Genomic DNA, 15,796 nt, shown 5'->3' with positions numbered 1-15,796 from the left:
CACCCGCTTCTTTCTCTGATAAAGACTGTAAATACACAGAGAAAAGTGGCTGAGAGCAATGAAGGTCCAGGGCGCAGGCTTGAGCTGCTGCCGTGAGGGGGAGAGATGTGGGGCAGGGCAGGAGCCTGGGTGGAACCTGCAGACAGCTGTGAGTACAGAGTGGGCAGGAGTGAGCATTTGGGCATTTTGATGGTTTAAAACAAAACCCCCGAGCGCCAGTGTCTGCCTGTTCCCACTCCGTCCCGGGGTAGCGGATGCCTCTCTGCTTCCCTGTTCCCTTCCGTAAAATCCACACCGTGACCAGGAGAAGCTGCTGAGAGGTCCGACAGGTTCTTCAGTTGTTTCTCACACTGATACCTGCCCACATCCGTGAGGTCAAGTTTTCACAAGGAGAAGGAAATGGAACTCATCGCAGCCCGTGTCTGTAGAGTCTGTGGCCACGAGGCCCCAGAGTCCCAGTGGGGTCAGGGCACATGCTTCTCTGCTTCCTGACCCTGAAGCAAGGGCCAGACCACTGGGCTGAGGCCAGAGAAAGGTGAAGGGTGCATTGCACTGACCCCAAGCAGGCAGCCAAGGTCCATACAATGTACTGTATTTCTCCATGTATAAGCCACTCCCATGTATAAGATACACTTTAATTTTGGGGCCCAAAATTTGAAAAAAGGACAACAAAATCTACAACCACTGTATAAGATGCATTCAGTTCTTAGATCCCAAATTTTTCAAAAAAGGGTACATCTTATACATATACGGTATATGAGGTCACCTTCTTATGAGGTGAGTCAGCAGTGATGGGGGGCCACGTCCCAATAGAGGCCACCATGGCACTGGAACTGTCAAGGGGCCTAGGTGGACTATGAGAGGCAACTGTGACAAGACCAAGTATAATTCTCCTTCTCGACATTGCCATCAGTGGCTGTCCCAGTGCTGTGTTCCATGGGTCATCCCCAGGAGGGCCAAGTTGGCGTTGGTGGCCACTGGACCTTTGCTCTGCTCCACACAGCCTCACCTTTTACAGACAATCATGTACCCAGTATGCCTGGTGCCTAAACAAGGGCTGTTTCTACTGCAGACGAGGACACCAGTACTTCTAGTGGTCAGGTCTCGGGGTCAGCACCCTGTCAGCTTAAGAAAGACTTGGGCTCTGAATGAGTTCTGCTAATTTCTCCCCCTGCCCACCCCCCTCAGCCCCTGTACTGCTCCCACCTGTCCTTCGCATTCCTGTGAGTTCCAGGGGCTGCCATTGTAATTACTATACACGGGGGTCCTAAAACAGCAGAAATTTATTCCCACAGTTCTGGAGGCTGGAAGTCTGAGGTTATGGTGTCACAGGGCCAGGCCCCTTCCAGGATCTCTCAGGGTGGGTCCTTCCTGCCTCTTCCAGCTTCTGTTGCTCCAGGCATCCCTGGCTTGTGGCCTCATCAGCCCAGTCTCTTCATCATCATGGGGCTTCTCTTTTGCATGTGTCTCTCCCTTTCTGTCTTTTCTATGGACACTTATCATTGGATTCAGGGCCCACTCAGGATGATCTCATCTCATCTCGTGATCCTTAACTATTTGTACCTGCAAGGACCCTTTTTCCTGAGAAGGTCCTGTTCACAGTTGCCATGGACTTCAGGCATATATTTTGAGGCCACATTTGACCTGCTGCAGCATCTTTGGCACTTTCTAAACCCCCAGGTTCCTGTGGCATGGCACAATGTGCATGCGCTCGGTCAGCCTCTGGGTCATAGCACCCAGGGACCCAGCAGAAGAGGTGACGGGAGCACGGGGTCCACAGTGCCCTGCCTGGGCACCACCCTGCCCACCCGCTTCCCTGCAGAACCCTGTGGGGCTGGCACTCAGGCTTGGGAAGGGGGGCTAGCCCAAGGTTGGTTCTTGTTGTGTCTGAACCCAGAGTGGCTGACTCACACCTGTCCTCTGAGGGTCAGGCAGACTGGGCATCTTCTCCTTGCCAGGGCGTGGCCCTATGGAATGAGTGAGGGTCCTGCTGTTGAGGAAGTGCCCTTCAGGGCATCCAAGGACTCAGGTGGACATCAAATTAAGAAGGGCAGCTGTAGCTGGTGGGCATCAGTCTCCTGCCTTGACTGGCCGTGGCTCGGGCCCTGAGTGTGGTACCTGTAAGTGGTGCCATCCTGGAATCCGTGGAGGCAGCAGGGCCCTTTGCTGACATGGCATTGTGGGTCCCCTCCCTCTGAGTCTATGAGGGATATACCCTTTATATGCTGGGTGACCTCCCCACCCCTTGTGTTCCCCCTGTTAATAGCTATTTCTAGATATCTGCTATGCAGCTGGAAATGAGGTGAGGAGCAGTCCTGGGCACTGCCCATGTGGTGGTCTGTGATCAGAGTAGGGTCTGGGGTCTCTCAACTACCCTTGTCAGCCATGGAGCTGTGGCCAGGCCCAAGGCCATGGTGTGGGACCTGGGCGTGTTGGCAGATTTGGGGTGTTGGCACATGGGAGGTGCTTGATCTGTGACCCCAATCAGACTGGAGTGCAATTGTCATGGGTGGAAACTGAGCAGGTCAGCTGCTCCCTGCTCCCTGCCCCCTCCCCGTGGGAACCTGGTGCATGAGCTGGCCCTCCAGCCTCCAGGGAAATCCAGTTAATGAGCAACCTGCCAAACTCTTAAAACCTAACTGGACCATCCACTGCTTAACATCTCGGCTGGTCTCCGTCTTCTCCGTCTCCTCTGCCCCCACCCTTGGCAGCCCAGCTCAGCGTTTGGGTTGTAAAGGTATACTGAGTGGTGCTGTCACCTACCTGCCCTCCCTGGCCACGGCCTGTCATCCAATGTGCTCTCGTGTGTCTAGAAGGTCATGAGGGTATGGCTGGGCTGTGACTGTACTTGGGGGTCGTGAGGGTGAACCTACATTTAGAGTTCACTTTTTCTCTGGAGGATGAAGCCACGATGTGACACTCTATGGTACCAGGTGTCCAGGAGGCTCCAGTGAAAACACTGGTCAAATATTAACTTCCTGGGTCAAGAACCTTTATTTGAAAGAAACACTGTCCCCCGTGTGCCCTGTTGTGTGGCCTTGTTCACGGACAGGGCACTTGGACTCTGCACCTCGTAAAGAATATGCTAAGCAGGTCTCACTGGAGTGAGACCTAGAAAGGGGATTGTCATCTCTGCTGGCCTGCAAGGCTATCTGTTCCCTTCCTGGTGTTTGCCCAGGAGGCCATGTCACCACAGAGGAATTTGGTGTCCTTTGGTGGGTAACATGCTTCCTGGGGGGATCGGAGGACCCATTTCTGATATTTTCCATCATCTTCCAAGAGGCTCAGCCCCTTGGTACCACATCCCATTCTGGGGTGGTCACCCTGTTTGTCCTCTGCTCTCTCCCACCTGGTTGATCTCCTTCATGTCCACTTTGTGGGGCTTTTCCTGCACTGTAACTGAGGTAGTTCAGTGCCTGGAGCAGGGCTGGGCATACAGTAGGAGTGAATTTGTTAAATGAATGAAGGAAAGTATGTTCCTACAAGATGAAGAATCAGTGCACAAGGATAGGGTGTAGTGTGGGGTCTGGAGCCAAGGCGTGCTCACTGGGGGCCAGCCCCCTCCCACCCTGAACTCCCATCTTCCTGATGGAAGTGCCCATGGTAATGACTGGTTGTGAGATTTTCGTTCTCTAGGCCGAGGAGCATGGTCCTAATGTGCCTTGTACATAGTAGGCGCCCAGGAAATGCCAGCCTCGAGGGCACAGAAGCAACCACAGCAGCTCTGGTGTGCAAACTGTGAGCTGGGCAGGAGCCCTGTGTCCCCTGAATGAGGCCGGTGATAAGCTTCAGAAACTTTATTAGCAGCAAAGATGACCAAGGTCCAAGCCCATAGCCTTTAAAAAATGACAGATACTCCTTAGAAAATGAATAAAAGTTAAACAGGAATTTACAAAGGAAAGAAATGGAAAGAAATGCTTTTTATCAAATATATTTTAAAAATCAGTCACACTAACAATCAAATCAATGCAAATTAAACAGCATTTCAGATTGTGTGGTTTGAAATCTGATGCGGTCTCTCTTGGTTCTTTCTTTGAACAACTCTATTGAGATCCAATTCACATACTGTACAATTCACTAACTCAGAGCCCACAGTTCAGGGTTTTTGTATATTCCAAGATACATGCAGCCATCATCACAACCATTTTAAAACATCTTTATCACTTAAAAAACAAAACAAAAACCTTTAGTTGTTACCCCCAGCCCTGAACAACCACTAACCTACTTTCTATGGGTTTATTCTGTACATTTTGTATAAATGGAACAATACAATATGTGGCCTTTTGTATCTGGCTTCATAACATTTCCAGGGTTCACCCATGTTGTTGTGAGTTGGTACTTTCCTCCTTTGTATGGCTGAGGAATACTCCATTGTGTGGGCGGGCCACATTTTGTTTATCCATTCAGCAGTTGATAGACATTTGCTTTGTTTCCACCTTTTGGCTGATGTGAGTAATGCTGCTGTAAACATTTGTGTGCAATTGTTTTTGTGTTTGGAGGCATGTTTTCATTCCTCTTGGGTGTACACCTAGAGTGGAATTTCTGGGATATAGGGTAACTCTGTGTTTAACAGTTTGAGGAATGGCCAGACTATTTCCCTAAGTGGCTGCCCATTTTATATCCTCAGCAGTGAAATGTGAGGGTCTCAATTTCTCCACACTCTCTCCAACACTTGTTACTCTCTGGCTTTTTTATTCTAGCCCATCCTAGTCAGAGGCAGATTAAGGTCGGTTGAGGCCCTGGGCACAGAAAAAAATATTGGACCCCTTAAAAAAAGAGAGAGGCAGGGAAAATAACAATACATGTTAACCGGCCCTGGCCGGTTGGCTCAGTGGTAGAGCGTTGGCCTGGTGCGCAGTAGTCCCAGGTTCGATTCCCGGCCAGGGCACACAGGAGAAGCACCTATCTGCTTCTCCACCCCTCCCCCTCTCCTTCCTCTCTGTCTCTCTCTTCCCCTCCCGCAGCCAAGGCTCCATTGGAGCAAAGTTGGCCCGGGCGCTGAGGATGGCTCTGTGGCCTCTGCCTCAGGCGCTAGAATGGCTCTGGTTACAACAGAGCGATGCCCCAGATGGGCAGAGCATCGCCCCCTGGTGGGCATGCCGGGTGGATCCCAGTCAGGTGCATGCGGGAGTCTGTCTGACTGCCTCCCTGTTTCCAACTTCAGAAAAATACAAAAAAAAAAACACCAAAAAAACCCAATACATGTTAACCATATTTTTAAATAAGTAAAAAATATATACTATGAATGTTAAAATTACACAAATGAAATCAAACTTGGGGTCATTAGAAAACAGTGTAAAGTTGGGGGTTTGCGGGGCCCTTCAGAAGTTGGGGCCCAGGGCTTGCGCCCCCATTAAATCCATCTCTGATCCTAATGAAAGGTGTATCTCATTGTGGTTTTCATTTGTATTTCCCTAATGACTAGTGACGTTGAGCATTCTTTCACATACTTGTTGGCCATTTATAGGTCTTCCTTGGAGAAATATCTGTTCGATTCTTTGCCCACTTTTAAATTGCATTGTTTGTCCTTTTATTGTCCAGTTGTAGGAGTTTTTTATAATATATTCTAGATACAAGTCTTTTATCAGATACACAATTTACAAATATATTCTCTCAACTGTGGATTGCCTTTTCACTTTCTTGATGTTGTCCTTTGAAGCACAAAACTTTTAAATTTTGATGATGTTCAGTTTTTCTATTTTTTGTTGCTTAGGCATTTTGTAGTAAATGTGAGAATCCTTTGCCAAATCTAGGGTCATGAAGATTTAGTTTTACGTTTTGTTTTAAGAGTTTTATAGTTTTAGCTTTTACATTTAGGTCTTTGGTCCATTTTAATTTAATTTTGTGTGTGGTGTGATATAAGGGTCTAACGTCATTGTTTTGCCTGTGACAGTCTTATTATCCCAGTCCCGTTGTTGTTGGTTTTTTTTTACAGAGACAGAGAGAGAGTCAGAGAGAAGGACAGACAGACAGGAACGGAGAGAGATGAGAAACATCAATCATCAGTTTTTTGTTGCAACACCTTAGTTGTTCATTGATTGTTTTCTCATATGTGCCTTGACTGCGGGCCTTCAGCAGACCGAGTAACCCCTTGCTTGAGCCAGTGATCTTGGGTCCAAGCTGGTGAGCTTTTGCTCAAACCAGATGAGCCTGCACTCAAGCTGGCGACCTTCGGGTCTCAAACCTGGGTCCTTGGCATCCCAGTCCAATGCTCTATCCACTGCACCACCGCCTGGTTAGGCTGTCTCAGTCCCGTTGTTGAAATACTATTCTTTCCTCACTGGATGGTTTTGGCACTCTTGTCGAGAATCCATTGGCCATAGATGTATGAGTTATTGCAGAACTCTCAATTCTATTCCAATGATCTCTATGTCTGTCCTTGTGCTAGTACCACACTGTCTTGGTTACTTAGATTAGGAACTGTGAATTCTTCAGATTTGTTCTAACCCCTAAACAATGTTCTAACCTCTTACTATGAACAACCGTATGTCAACAAATTAGATAATTTTGTTCCTAGAAAGACACCAACTACTGAAACTCAATAAGAAATAAACAGTTTGAATAGATCTTAACAAGTGAAGAGATTGATTTAATAATCCAAAAACTAATCATAAAGGAAAGCTCAGCTTCACTGCTGAATTCTAGCAAACATTTTAAAAAAGAGGGACCCGTCTGACCTGTGGTGGCGTAGTGGGATAAAGCGTCGACCTGGAATGCTGAGGTCGCCTGTTTGATACCCTGGGTCAAGGCACATATGGGAGTTGATGCTTCCTGCTCCTCTCTCTCTCTCTCTCTCTCTCTGAAAATTGAATAAGTAAAATCTTTAAAAAAATAAAAATTAAAAATAAAAAAGAGGGACCCTAACTCATTTTATGGGGCCAGTGTTACCTGGATAAAAAAAAACACAGAAAAAGGTGTCCCACACAAAAAGAAAAAACTACATACCAATATCTCTTGTCAATGTGGACACAAAAGTCCTTAAATACTAGCAAATCAAATCCAGCAACATAGGACAGTTATACATTATGACTAAGTGGACTTTATCCCAGGAATGCAAAGCTGTTTTAATGTTAGTAAAATTGATAATTACATTGTATCAGTAGAATAAAAATAAAAATCATGTGATCATCTCAGTAGGCACAGAAAAGACATTTGACAAAATTTAACACCTTTTCATGATAAAAAATAAATTCATCAAAATAGGAGCAGAAGGGAACTTTCTCAACCTTATAAAAGTTCTCACCTATCATCACACAGAAAAGGGTGCCCCTCTCACCATTTCTGTTCGGCATTGTGCTTTCTTCACCATGTCGTATGTATACTGCTCACAAAAATAGGGAATATTTCAAAATTAATATTAAGTGATAAAATATCCCCTAATTTTTGTGAGAAGTGTATACAAAGCCCTAAGGAATCCACTATAAAAACTATTAAAACTAATTAATAAATTCTGTAAGGTTGCAGGATACAAGATCAATATTTAAAGAAAATAATTGTATTTCTGTACACTTACAATGAATAATCCAAAAATAAAATTTGAAAAACTTACATTTACAAAAGCATTAAGAATAATAAAATACTTTAGAATAAATGTAACCAAAGAGATGCAAATGTATACTCTGAAAACTTTAAAAAAGCAACTTAGAGGGAAATGGAGGAAGATCTAAATAAATGTGAAAACACTCGTGTTCACCAGTTGGAAGATTTCCCATTGTTAAGACAGCACCTCTCCCCCAGACACCCTCCAAAGCCAACACTGCCTGATCAGAATCCCCGCTGATGTTTTTATGGGAATTGGCAAACCAATCCTAATATTAATTCACCCCGAATAGCCAGTCTTTGAAAAAGAGCAAAGAAAGGAGAACCGTTGGTTCTTAAAGGAATTTTTAAAAGTTCTGCTTTGTTTTGGGATAAAGCTTGAATGATTTCTGTGAATTCTAAAATGTGACTTTGAGAGCACTTCAGATCTTTTATTTCGCATAAGTGAACTTATAAATTACAATGTCTAGAGAAACTAGTGCCTCACTGGCCCCACACCTCTCCCAGCCCCTCTGGTTTGAAGGTTCAGCAGGGTTAACCCCTCCGTGGGGGCTCGGGTCATGGGGCGGACGTGCTTGAGGAGCAGGTCTTCCCACCCTCCACTGAGTCACCTGCATTTCCTGAGATAATGCTGATGGAGAGGGGGTTCTAAGACGATGTGGGGGAGAAGTCTCTTTCCTTACAAACTTTAGAACACTTCAAACACACTGAAAATTTGAGGGGATGGTGTGGTGTTTGCTCAGGTGTGTCTTCACCTCGATTCATCAGTTGATATTCATCAATATTTTCTCACCCGTCCATGCCCATATTCATGCATGAGAGCACGCGCACGTGCGCGCACGCACATACACACACACACACACACACACACACACGACGTGCAAGGACATGTGTCTTCTTGGTAAAGTGTATTACAGCGTCCTGGCCCAATGCCCTCAAACTTCTGCATACATCTCCTAAAGCAAAGATGCTCACACCAGCTCCATTCTGTCCTCTGACATTCAGACCGTATTTCAGTGCCGTCCCCTGTCCTGCACAAAGCTGGCTGGCAGCTCCGTGGCCCTGGGGCCACAGCAGCCTGAGCACTGCACTGCTGGTCATGACTGCTCAGCCTTCTTACTCTTGCGCAGCCTCTCCCACCTTGTCTTTCACGACAGGAACATTTATGGAGAGTCCAGCCAGCGGTCTAATGAAATGCCCACCGGCTGCCATGTCCAGCTGCTTCCTCACATTTGCATTCGGGTTTTTGGTGAGTACCCTGGATGGATGACCACATGTCCTCCACTCACAGAGCTTGTCCCTGGGCAGTGAGTGCTGGGAATGTGGTTTCTTGGGTCCGTTCAGTGGGGGCTCAAGGACACCTGACAGGGCTGGGCTGGTCATCAGTCAGGGGACATGGACACCTGGCAAGGCTGGCTGGCTCCTCTCAGGCCCATGTGTCTCCTGACAGTCTCTGGTCCCCAAGGGAAGAGCAAGAGAGAGGACTGCAGTGCACCTGAGGAGGGGTCTCTGCAGGACACTACTGACTCAGGGAGCAACCACGGGCAGGGGACAGTCTGAAGGGTTAGGTCGGGGCCTCAGCATGAGGGGTGAGAAGAGTTTCTGAGTGTTGAACAAAATGAACACCAGTCTCTGAAGCTCACTGTCAGGGCATGAGTCTTAAGGTAGGCTCACGTCCTTATATTCAGAGCCAGTTTTCTCTGTCACATGTGGGTGTTTATTACTTTTTAAAAATGAAAATAAAAGACCACATTATTTAGGAATCCAGACCAGACAGGCCAACAAGACAGAACAAACCCTGGCTCAGGTAAGGGCGAGAGGCGGGGAGTATCTCCCACAGAGGGAGGCAGGGCCTTCGGGAAGAAGAGACTGGTGCTGGGTTCATGCAGGACGGGACTCCTCAAGGAAGGCATGGTGGCCCTCATCCCCATGGTGCTGGAGGGGGAGCAATCCCAAGTGCCGCTTCTGGGGATAAGTGAGGATGGTGCCCCTGTGCCCTGGATGCCGGCCCAAGACGGGCATGTGAAAGACTGGGGTGGCACACAGAGGGACCTGAGAGGGCTTGGAAGCACTCAGAAGGTGGTGGATTTGGGGCTTATTCAAAGTGAGGCCATGCAAATGAAGGAGTGTGCTCACCTTCCATGTACAGAATTCTAAAGCCCCTCCCCAGGCCACGTGCTGTGCAGCTGTGAAGGCCCAGGGGTGACCATCAAGCCCTGCCTGGCAGGGCTTTCCGTGTTGGACTGGGAATCCCAAGAAAACCATCTGCATGGGAGTGCGTGGAAGTGTGCAGGCACAGACAACACACATGTATGTGCACACACAAACACATTACGTGTGTGTACACTCATGCATGTACATGTGCATACGGAGACACAACCACATCCACGCTTAGACACAGACACACATACACGTGGAGAGTCCTGAGGGTGGGTTAAGGTGTGGAGGTTGTCGGTGGACTGGGACCCTAAGCTGTGTGTGTCATGGACAGAGAAGAGGAGGGCATTTCCGGCAGGACAGGAGGTCCTTGTGTGAGGAGGAGTGAAGGCAGAGAAAGGTGCTTTGCTGGTGGTCAGCAGCCCTCACTAGACACAGTGAGTGTTCTACTGGTTCATTCCAAGGATGCTCTCAGAACCTCATGAAGATGACTGCCACCCTGTGACTCACAGTGCTGTTTAGCTGTCTCCACTCAGGCCCAGAACTCTCCTCTCCATTGTAAAGCACCCTCACTGTTTGATAATATCGCAGAACCTTCAGGCAGAGATGCCCAGTGCATTCCTCTGGCTGCATGGGACAGTCACCAGACAGCTCTGCAGGCAGGTGGTGCTCTGCAAGTGCTTGGATGTGGCAGTGGCCCCAGAAGTGGGCAAGAAGGGCGTGGCCTGGAGTGTTCAGGCAGAGGGATGCCCTGTAGCTTGCAGGGTTGGCTCAGGGTAGAGGGGTTGCTGCTGCCCTCCCGGATAGCCTGCCCCCAACCTGGGCAACAGCCGCTGTTCCTCCTCTGTAGCCACGGCTCCTTGGTCCTCGCTCCTGGCTATGCCTGGACACCATGTTGTCCCAGGGAATAACTGAGTGCCCAGGGCCATTGAACTGATAACGTGGCAGCCCAGCCCCCAACAGGGAGTCAGGCTCTGCCACAAATGAACCCATAGTTTTCTCTCTCATCCAGGAAGGAGATGAGGGAGGGCCTTTGGAATTTCTGTCCTGCGATTTTTCTAGACATGCTTTAGGCATAAAATCATGTTAGAGGCAGTGAATTTTTTAGACTATTCGCTGGGCATTTCTAAGAATTCTGGGCATCATGGGTATTAATGTTGGTAACAAGGCCTTGCTGAGACACAGATGTTGGCATATGGGATGCCCCCCCTGTCAAGAGGGGACACAATATTCAGCTGTCCAAAAACGTGAATACTGACTCCAAACATCCAAGCACTGCCCCTTGGATGGCACTCATTGATCGAATCCTCAGTGTTCTGAGCTGAGGACACGACTTCAGGCCTGCTTCAACAGAGCTGCTCTCGCTGCTGCATGCAGTGCAGCGGGTGGAGGGCAGGCTGAGAATGCCGGTGCAGCCTGGAGAAGGTGGGGTGAGGGGGGATTCAGGCAGAAGGGATGGACAGCTGGTGCGCAGAGCACACGTGAGATCTAGTGTGGAATGTGGTGGTTAAAACAGTGTGGAGCCCAGGCCGGTTGGCTCAGTGGTAGAGTGTCACCCTGGCGTGCGGAAGTCCCGTGTTCGATTCCTGGCCAGGGCACACAGGAGAGGCGCCCATCTGCTTCTCCACCCCTCCCCCTCTCCTTCCTCTCTGTCTCTTTCTTCCCCTCCCTCAGCCGAGGCTCCATTGGAGCAAAAGATGGCCTGGGCGCTGGGGATGGCTCCTTGGCCTCTGCCCCAGGCGCTAGAGTGGCTCTGGTCGCGGCAGAGCGAAGCCCCAGAGGGGCAGAGCATCGCCCCCTGGTGGGCAGAGCGCCGCCCCCTGGTGGGCGTGCCGGGTGGATCCCGGTCGGGCGCATGCGGGAGTCTGTCTGACTGTCTCTCCCTGTTTCCAGCTTCAGAAAAATACAAAAAAAATTAAAATAAATAAATAAATAAATAAATAAATAAAACCAGTGTGGAAGTGTGAGTGTATATGATTATGTGAGCATCAGAATGTGCGTGTGTAGTCCCATCTGGCTCTCCTCTATTGGGCTCTATAATCTGGAGCCATGCCTCTGGTCTCCCTCCCTCAGTTTCTTCATTCATACGCTGGCTGACGGCCATGCCAGGCACAGGTACACAGAATGAAGGCGGGCACTTGTCACTTTGCCTTGTGGGCAGAACATCTCTGCTTTATGAACAGCCCTGCTATGAGGTGCTGGATGGGACAGACCTTGGAGCAATTTTTCTCCACTGGGGTCCTTGTGCTGATACATAGCCCACCCCCACCCTTACTTCTCCTGCTGCTGCCCAGGGCTGGGGACCCTCACTCTGGCAGGACAGCACAGAGGGTGGGTGCTGGGCATTGGGGTTGGCCTGGCTGCGTACGAAGGGTGACTGCCATAATCAAAGTCAGACACCAGCACACATAACTCTGAGGCATCCCCAAAGCAGGCACTGGCAGGACTTACGGCTACATAGCAGCATGCTTTTAGTGTTTTGGATGAAGGAAATGTTACCTGAGGTTTTATAAAGGAAAGATTTGGGATACAATGGGAACTGTCCAGCTGCAGGCTAGCCTGGCTCATGCCTTCTGGAGCAGCAGCAATGCCCCAGATCCCGTCCTTTCCTAAGACACGCCCAGAAGAGGTGCCTGGTGAAGACAGAGCCTAGAGGAGGTGGGGCCTGGCCCCACGCTGGGCTGGCTCCTGAGCTGTGGGCAGGGCTGCCTCACCAGCCCCATCTCATGGACTTCGGATGGCCTGGCAGTCCCTGCTGTCCACACTGAGACAGACCTGGGGGTCGGAGGTAGTAGGAGAAGACATCTATCCATGGAGCCTGCTATCAGTGGCAGCACCCAGTCTCAGTACAGTTCATAATCTTTCTTGCTTTCCCTTGGTATTTATTAAACCCAACTGCTGCTGTGTTCCCTCCCTTTCAAGCAGTTCTCAGGGATTAATTTAGAAACCCCCGCTCCACTCTGAAAAGTGCTGATGAAAGTGATTTGAGCAGGGTCAGCCAAGGGGGCCTTTCTAACCAATGAAGAAAGGGATGGGGTGTTGTAAAAGGCCGTGTGGCACCAGTGCTTGAACCCGAAGAGTGGTCTCTGATGAGAGGAGCCAAGGACAGGCCTGCGTCTGCGAGGAGTGGGGGGTGGGGGGCAGGCAGGCTGAGGAGTAGCATCTCCAAGCAGGTGGGAGCCCAAGTCCCTCAGGGCTCCTCCTAGGATGTTGAACGTCTCAGAAGCAACAGTTCCGATAGAACTGGACTTACAACAAATTTCAGTTTGCCTGCAGGGAAGTGGCCCCAGGCCAGGCTTCCTGGGTTGTTCTCAGCTATGGCAACTCTGAGAGCAGAGTGTGGTGGTGGGCAGGGCTGGGGGCTATGGTTCCCAGCCCTGTCCAGAGCAGACACACCAAGGGGGCTGTGCCAGGTATCTTCTCTTGAAGCTGGGCTCTGTAGAAGGTGCCCAGGCCACAGCCAGAAAAGCATCCTTCCAGAAGCTTCCCCTGGGACCCAGAGTGCTGGCCCAGAGCCCCATTCTCACACATGACAGCACAAGACCCAGCTGCAGTCTGGTGAGGAACAGCAAGGCTTCTTCCAGTGCCCAGCCCGGGGAACTGGGAATTCCATTGTGACGGCTTCAATGTCCTTCTGGCCTCTTGGAATCTGTGGCTGCTTTAAGGGGGTGTGCGAAGTTCTCAAGTTCACTTTGATTTAAAGTTTACTGTCTTTTTGTCTTCTGGGAGAGGAAAAAGGGGGAAGAAAGAGCCTCCTGGAAACTTGAATGGGATTACTGGCTGCAGGCTGTGGGTGGGGAGGGCGGGAGCTAGGCTGGCCCCACCTCCCAGACTGCAGACGCCTCCCCACCCTCCCCTCTGCACGGTGCACACAGCCCTGATGGCTCCCGACCCCAGCGGCCGCCTTGGCCTGCCGCTGCTGCTGCTCACCTGCTGCCTTGCTGCTGCCCGGGCTGATCTGCTGGACTGGCTGTGGTTGGCTCCTTCTACAAGTAGACCCACATCCTCACTGCGCTCCATGCCCTCAGGCAACCCACCTGTGCAGCCCACAAAGGATATCATCACACATGTGGCCCCTCAGGATGGCCCCACCGAGCCTGGGACAACCCCTACCAGCACTGAGCTGCTCCTGGACCAGGACGAGACCTCTACTTCTCCTCCTGCCTCCACTTCCCCTCCTGCCTCCACTTCCCCTCCTGCCTCCACTTCCCCTCCTGCCTCCACTTCCCTTCCTGCCTCCACTTCCCCTCCTGCCTCCACTTCCCCTCCTGCCTCCACTTCTCCTCCTGCCTCCACTTCCCCTCCTGCCTCCATTTCTCCTCCTGCCTCCGCTGCTTCCACTACGAGTCCGGACACAAAGGAAGAGAATATTGCTGGCGTCGCAGCCAAGATCCTGAATGTGGCTATGGGTATCCGGAACTTTGTCCTGTTGTGGGATGACACTGCCCCTACCGAGAATATTACCAGGATGGAGACACCGGAACCTGTGCCCCCCACAGGCCCCCTCATTCTTCCTGGGCCTTCCAGTGCACCTCAGGAGAATGGGACTGCTCTCTGGCTGAGCAGTGGGTCCCTGAGCTCTCCGGATACCCAGAGGACTGATGCTGGCAGCCTGCTTGTCTCCACCCAGCCACCTCCCTCCCTGGACAGGCCCTGGGCACTGCTCAGGGAGCCCTCAGTGCCACCAGCATCCCCAGGTAGAGCTCTCTCCTAGACGCCAGGTGGGGCCCTTCCCTGGGGAAGGCTGCCGTCTTCAGGTTGGCCTCCGGATCTGGAAGGCAAAGGAGCTGTGCCTGTGGCATTCTGTGCAGGCCAATAGCACCAGCACCAGCACCTTGACATCCTCAAGCGCACGCCACTTATATTCCCCTTGGTGATGGGTTCCCTGGGCATGCACGCTGCCTCCTCGGCTCTGTCCTCTGACTCTGCTGCCACTCTGTCTCAAATCTCACTCTCTGCTTTATCTGGGGACAGTGATACTTGGGTTCCTCCCATGGCTAATTCTGTGGGGCCTGGTTTTGCTAATAACGCCGCACTGCTAGGGTCCCACCGGCTGACCCCTGTAGTTCAGCCTATCTACCGTGCTGGCAGCTGCTGCCTGCCCAACTACCTCGCCACTCAAGCGGAGAGGAGGTGCTGGAGGCCGATTGGGTCTGGTGGGGCCTCCTCCGGACGCACTGCCATCACTTCCTCGTCTGGTTCTTCTGCCCGCTGTTGGCCCCGCCCTGTGGCACAGGCCCCCTGCCCCCCCCCCCCCCCCCCCCCCCCCCGTTACCAGTTCCGTGAGGCCCTGGAGGACTCATGCTGGAGCCACTTGGACAGAGACAGGCTGCCTGTCACCTGTGCCTCGCTCCCAGCCCAGGAGGATGGGTACTGTGTGTTCATTGGGCTGGCTGCAGGTAACGGCCAGCCTGCCCACCTCCATGCTTTCCTTTTGCCCATTCACGCAAGCCTGGACAAGGTTGGTGTGAAACTGGCACGGACCCCCCCCCAGCCCCCCGCCCTAGTGCTGGGCCTTTATGTTCAGGTGCCCGCCGAACCCTCAGAGGCAGGAGGAGTGTGGTGGCCCCTTTGCAGGGGGAAGGCCGAAAGCTGGAGAGGCCTTACACCACCCTAGGTTCTGTGCATGACCGTGGCAGATGTGTGGGGAGTGGCCCCTGCCCCAGCATTCTAGTTCATTTACTCCTCTGAGACACCCCAAGTCTGCTCCCCGGTTGCTCTTACGAGCCGTGGCCCCATTTGTGTCAGGTTCTGCATGTCCCCTCCCCTTCCTTTCCTATGGAGAACAGCCCTGACCACTCATCCGTCTCTGCAGTCACTAGGTTGTGGAGCTGGGGCCAGTGGGGGTGGGGTGGCTGCACTGGACCGTGATGGGGGAGTCCTCCTGCTGGGCCCCTGAGGGATGTGTGGGTGGCTCTCTGGCACCTTGTACCAGGCCTGAAGGAAAGTGAGGGGGCGGCTAGCACCCTGGCCCCAGCCAGGGCAGGAACAAGTGCCAGTGACGGGTGATACCCAGCAGCAGGGAAGGGGCCCACCAGTGGCTGACGGCTGCTGCAGACAGAGGGACAGGGAGGCTGAGCCTTGTTCATGAGCCAGAGTG

The 15,796-nt window shown here is 51.3% G+C and overlaps 1 protein-coding gene across 3 annotated transcripts in view; it reads left to right on the top strand.

Annotated features, from left to right (window-relative positions):
• The window catches only part of COL18A1 (collagen type XVIII alpha 1 chain), a 92,647-nt gene that overhangs the window by 28,603 nt on the left and 48,248 nt on the right, over positions 1–15,796 (top strand). The window contains exon 1 of one of the 3 annotated variants that reach the window (XM_066259153.1): positions 13,549–14,393. The exons of 1 other annotated variant lie outside the window; for it this stretch is intronic. In XM_066259153.1, coding sequence (XP_066115250.1) covers positions 13,577–14,393 — 817 coding nt within the window. In that variant the 5' untranslated portion in view covers positions 13,549–13,576. Of the gene's footprint in view, positions 1–13,548; positions 14,394–15,796 lie in introns of those variants that run through there. One more of the 3 variants, XM_066259154.1, reaches the window with a different exon arrangement.

The sequence above is a fragment of the Saccopteryx bilineata genome, chromosome 2 (assembly GCF_036850765.1).
Source record: "Saccopteryx bilineata isolate mSacBil1 chromosome 2, mSacBil1_pri_phased_curated, whole genome shotgun sequence".
Lineage (NCBI taxonomy): Eukaryota > Metazoa > Chordata > Mammalia > Chiroptera > Emballonuridae > Saccopteryx > Saccopteryx bilineata.
Note: the sequence above shows the minus strand (reverse complement) of the source record. Positions and strands in the feature narration are given on the sequence as shown.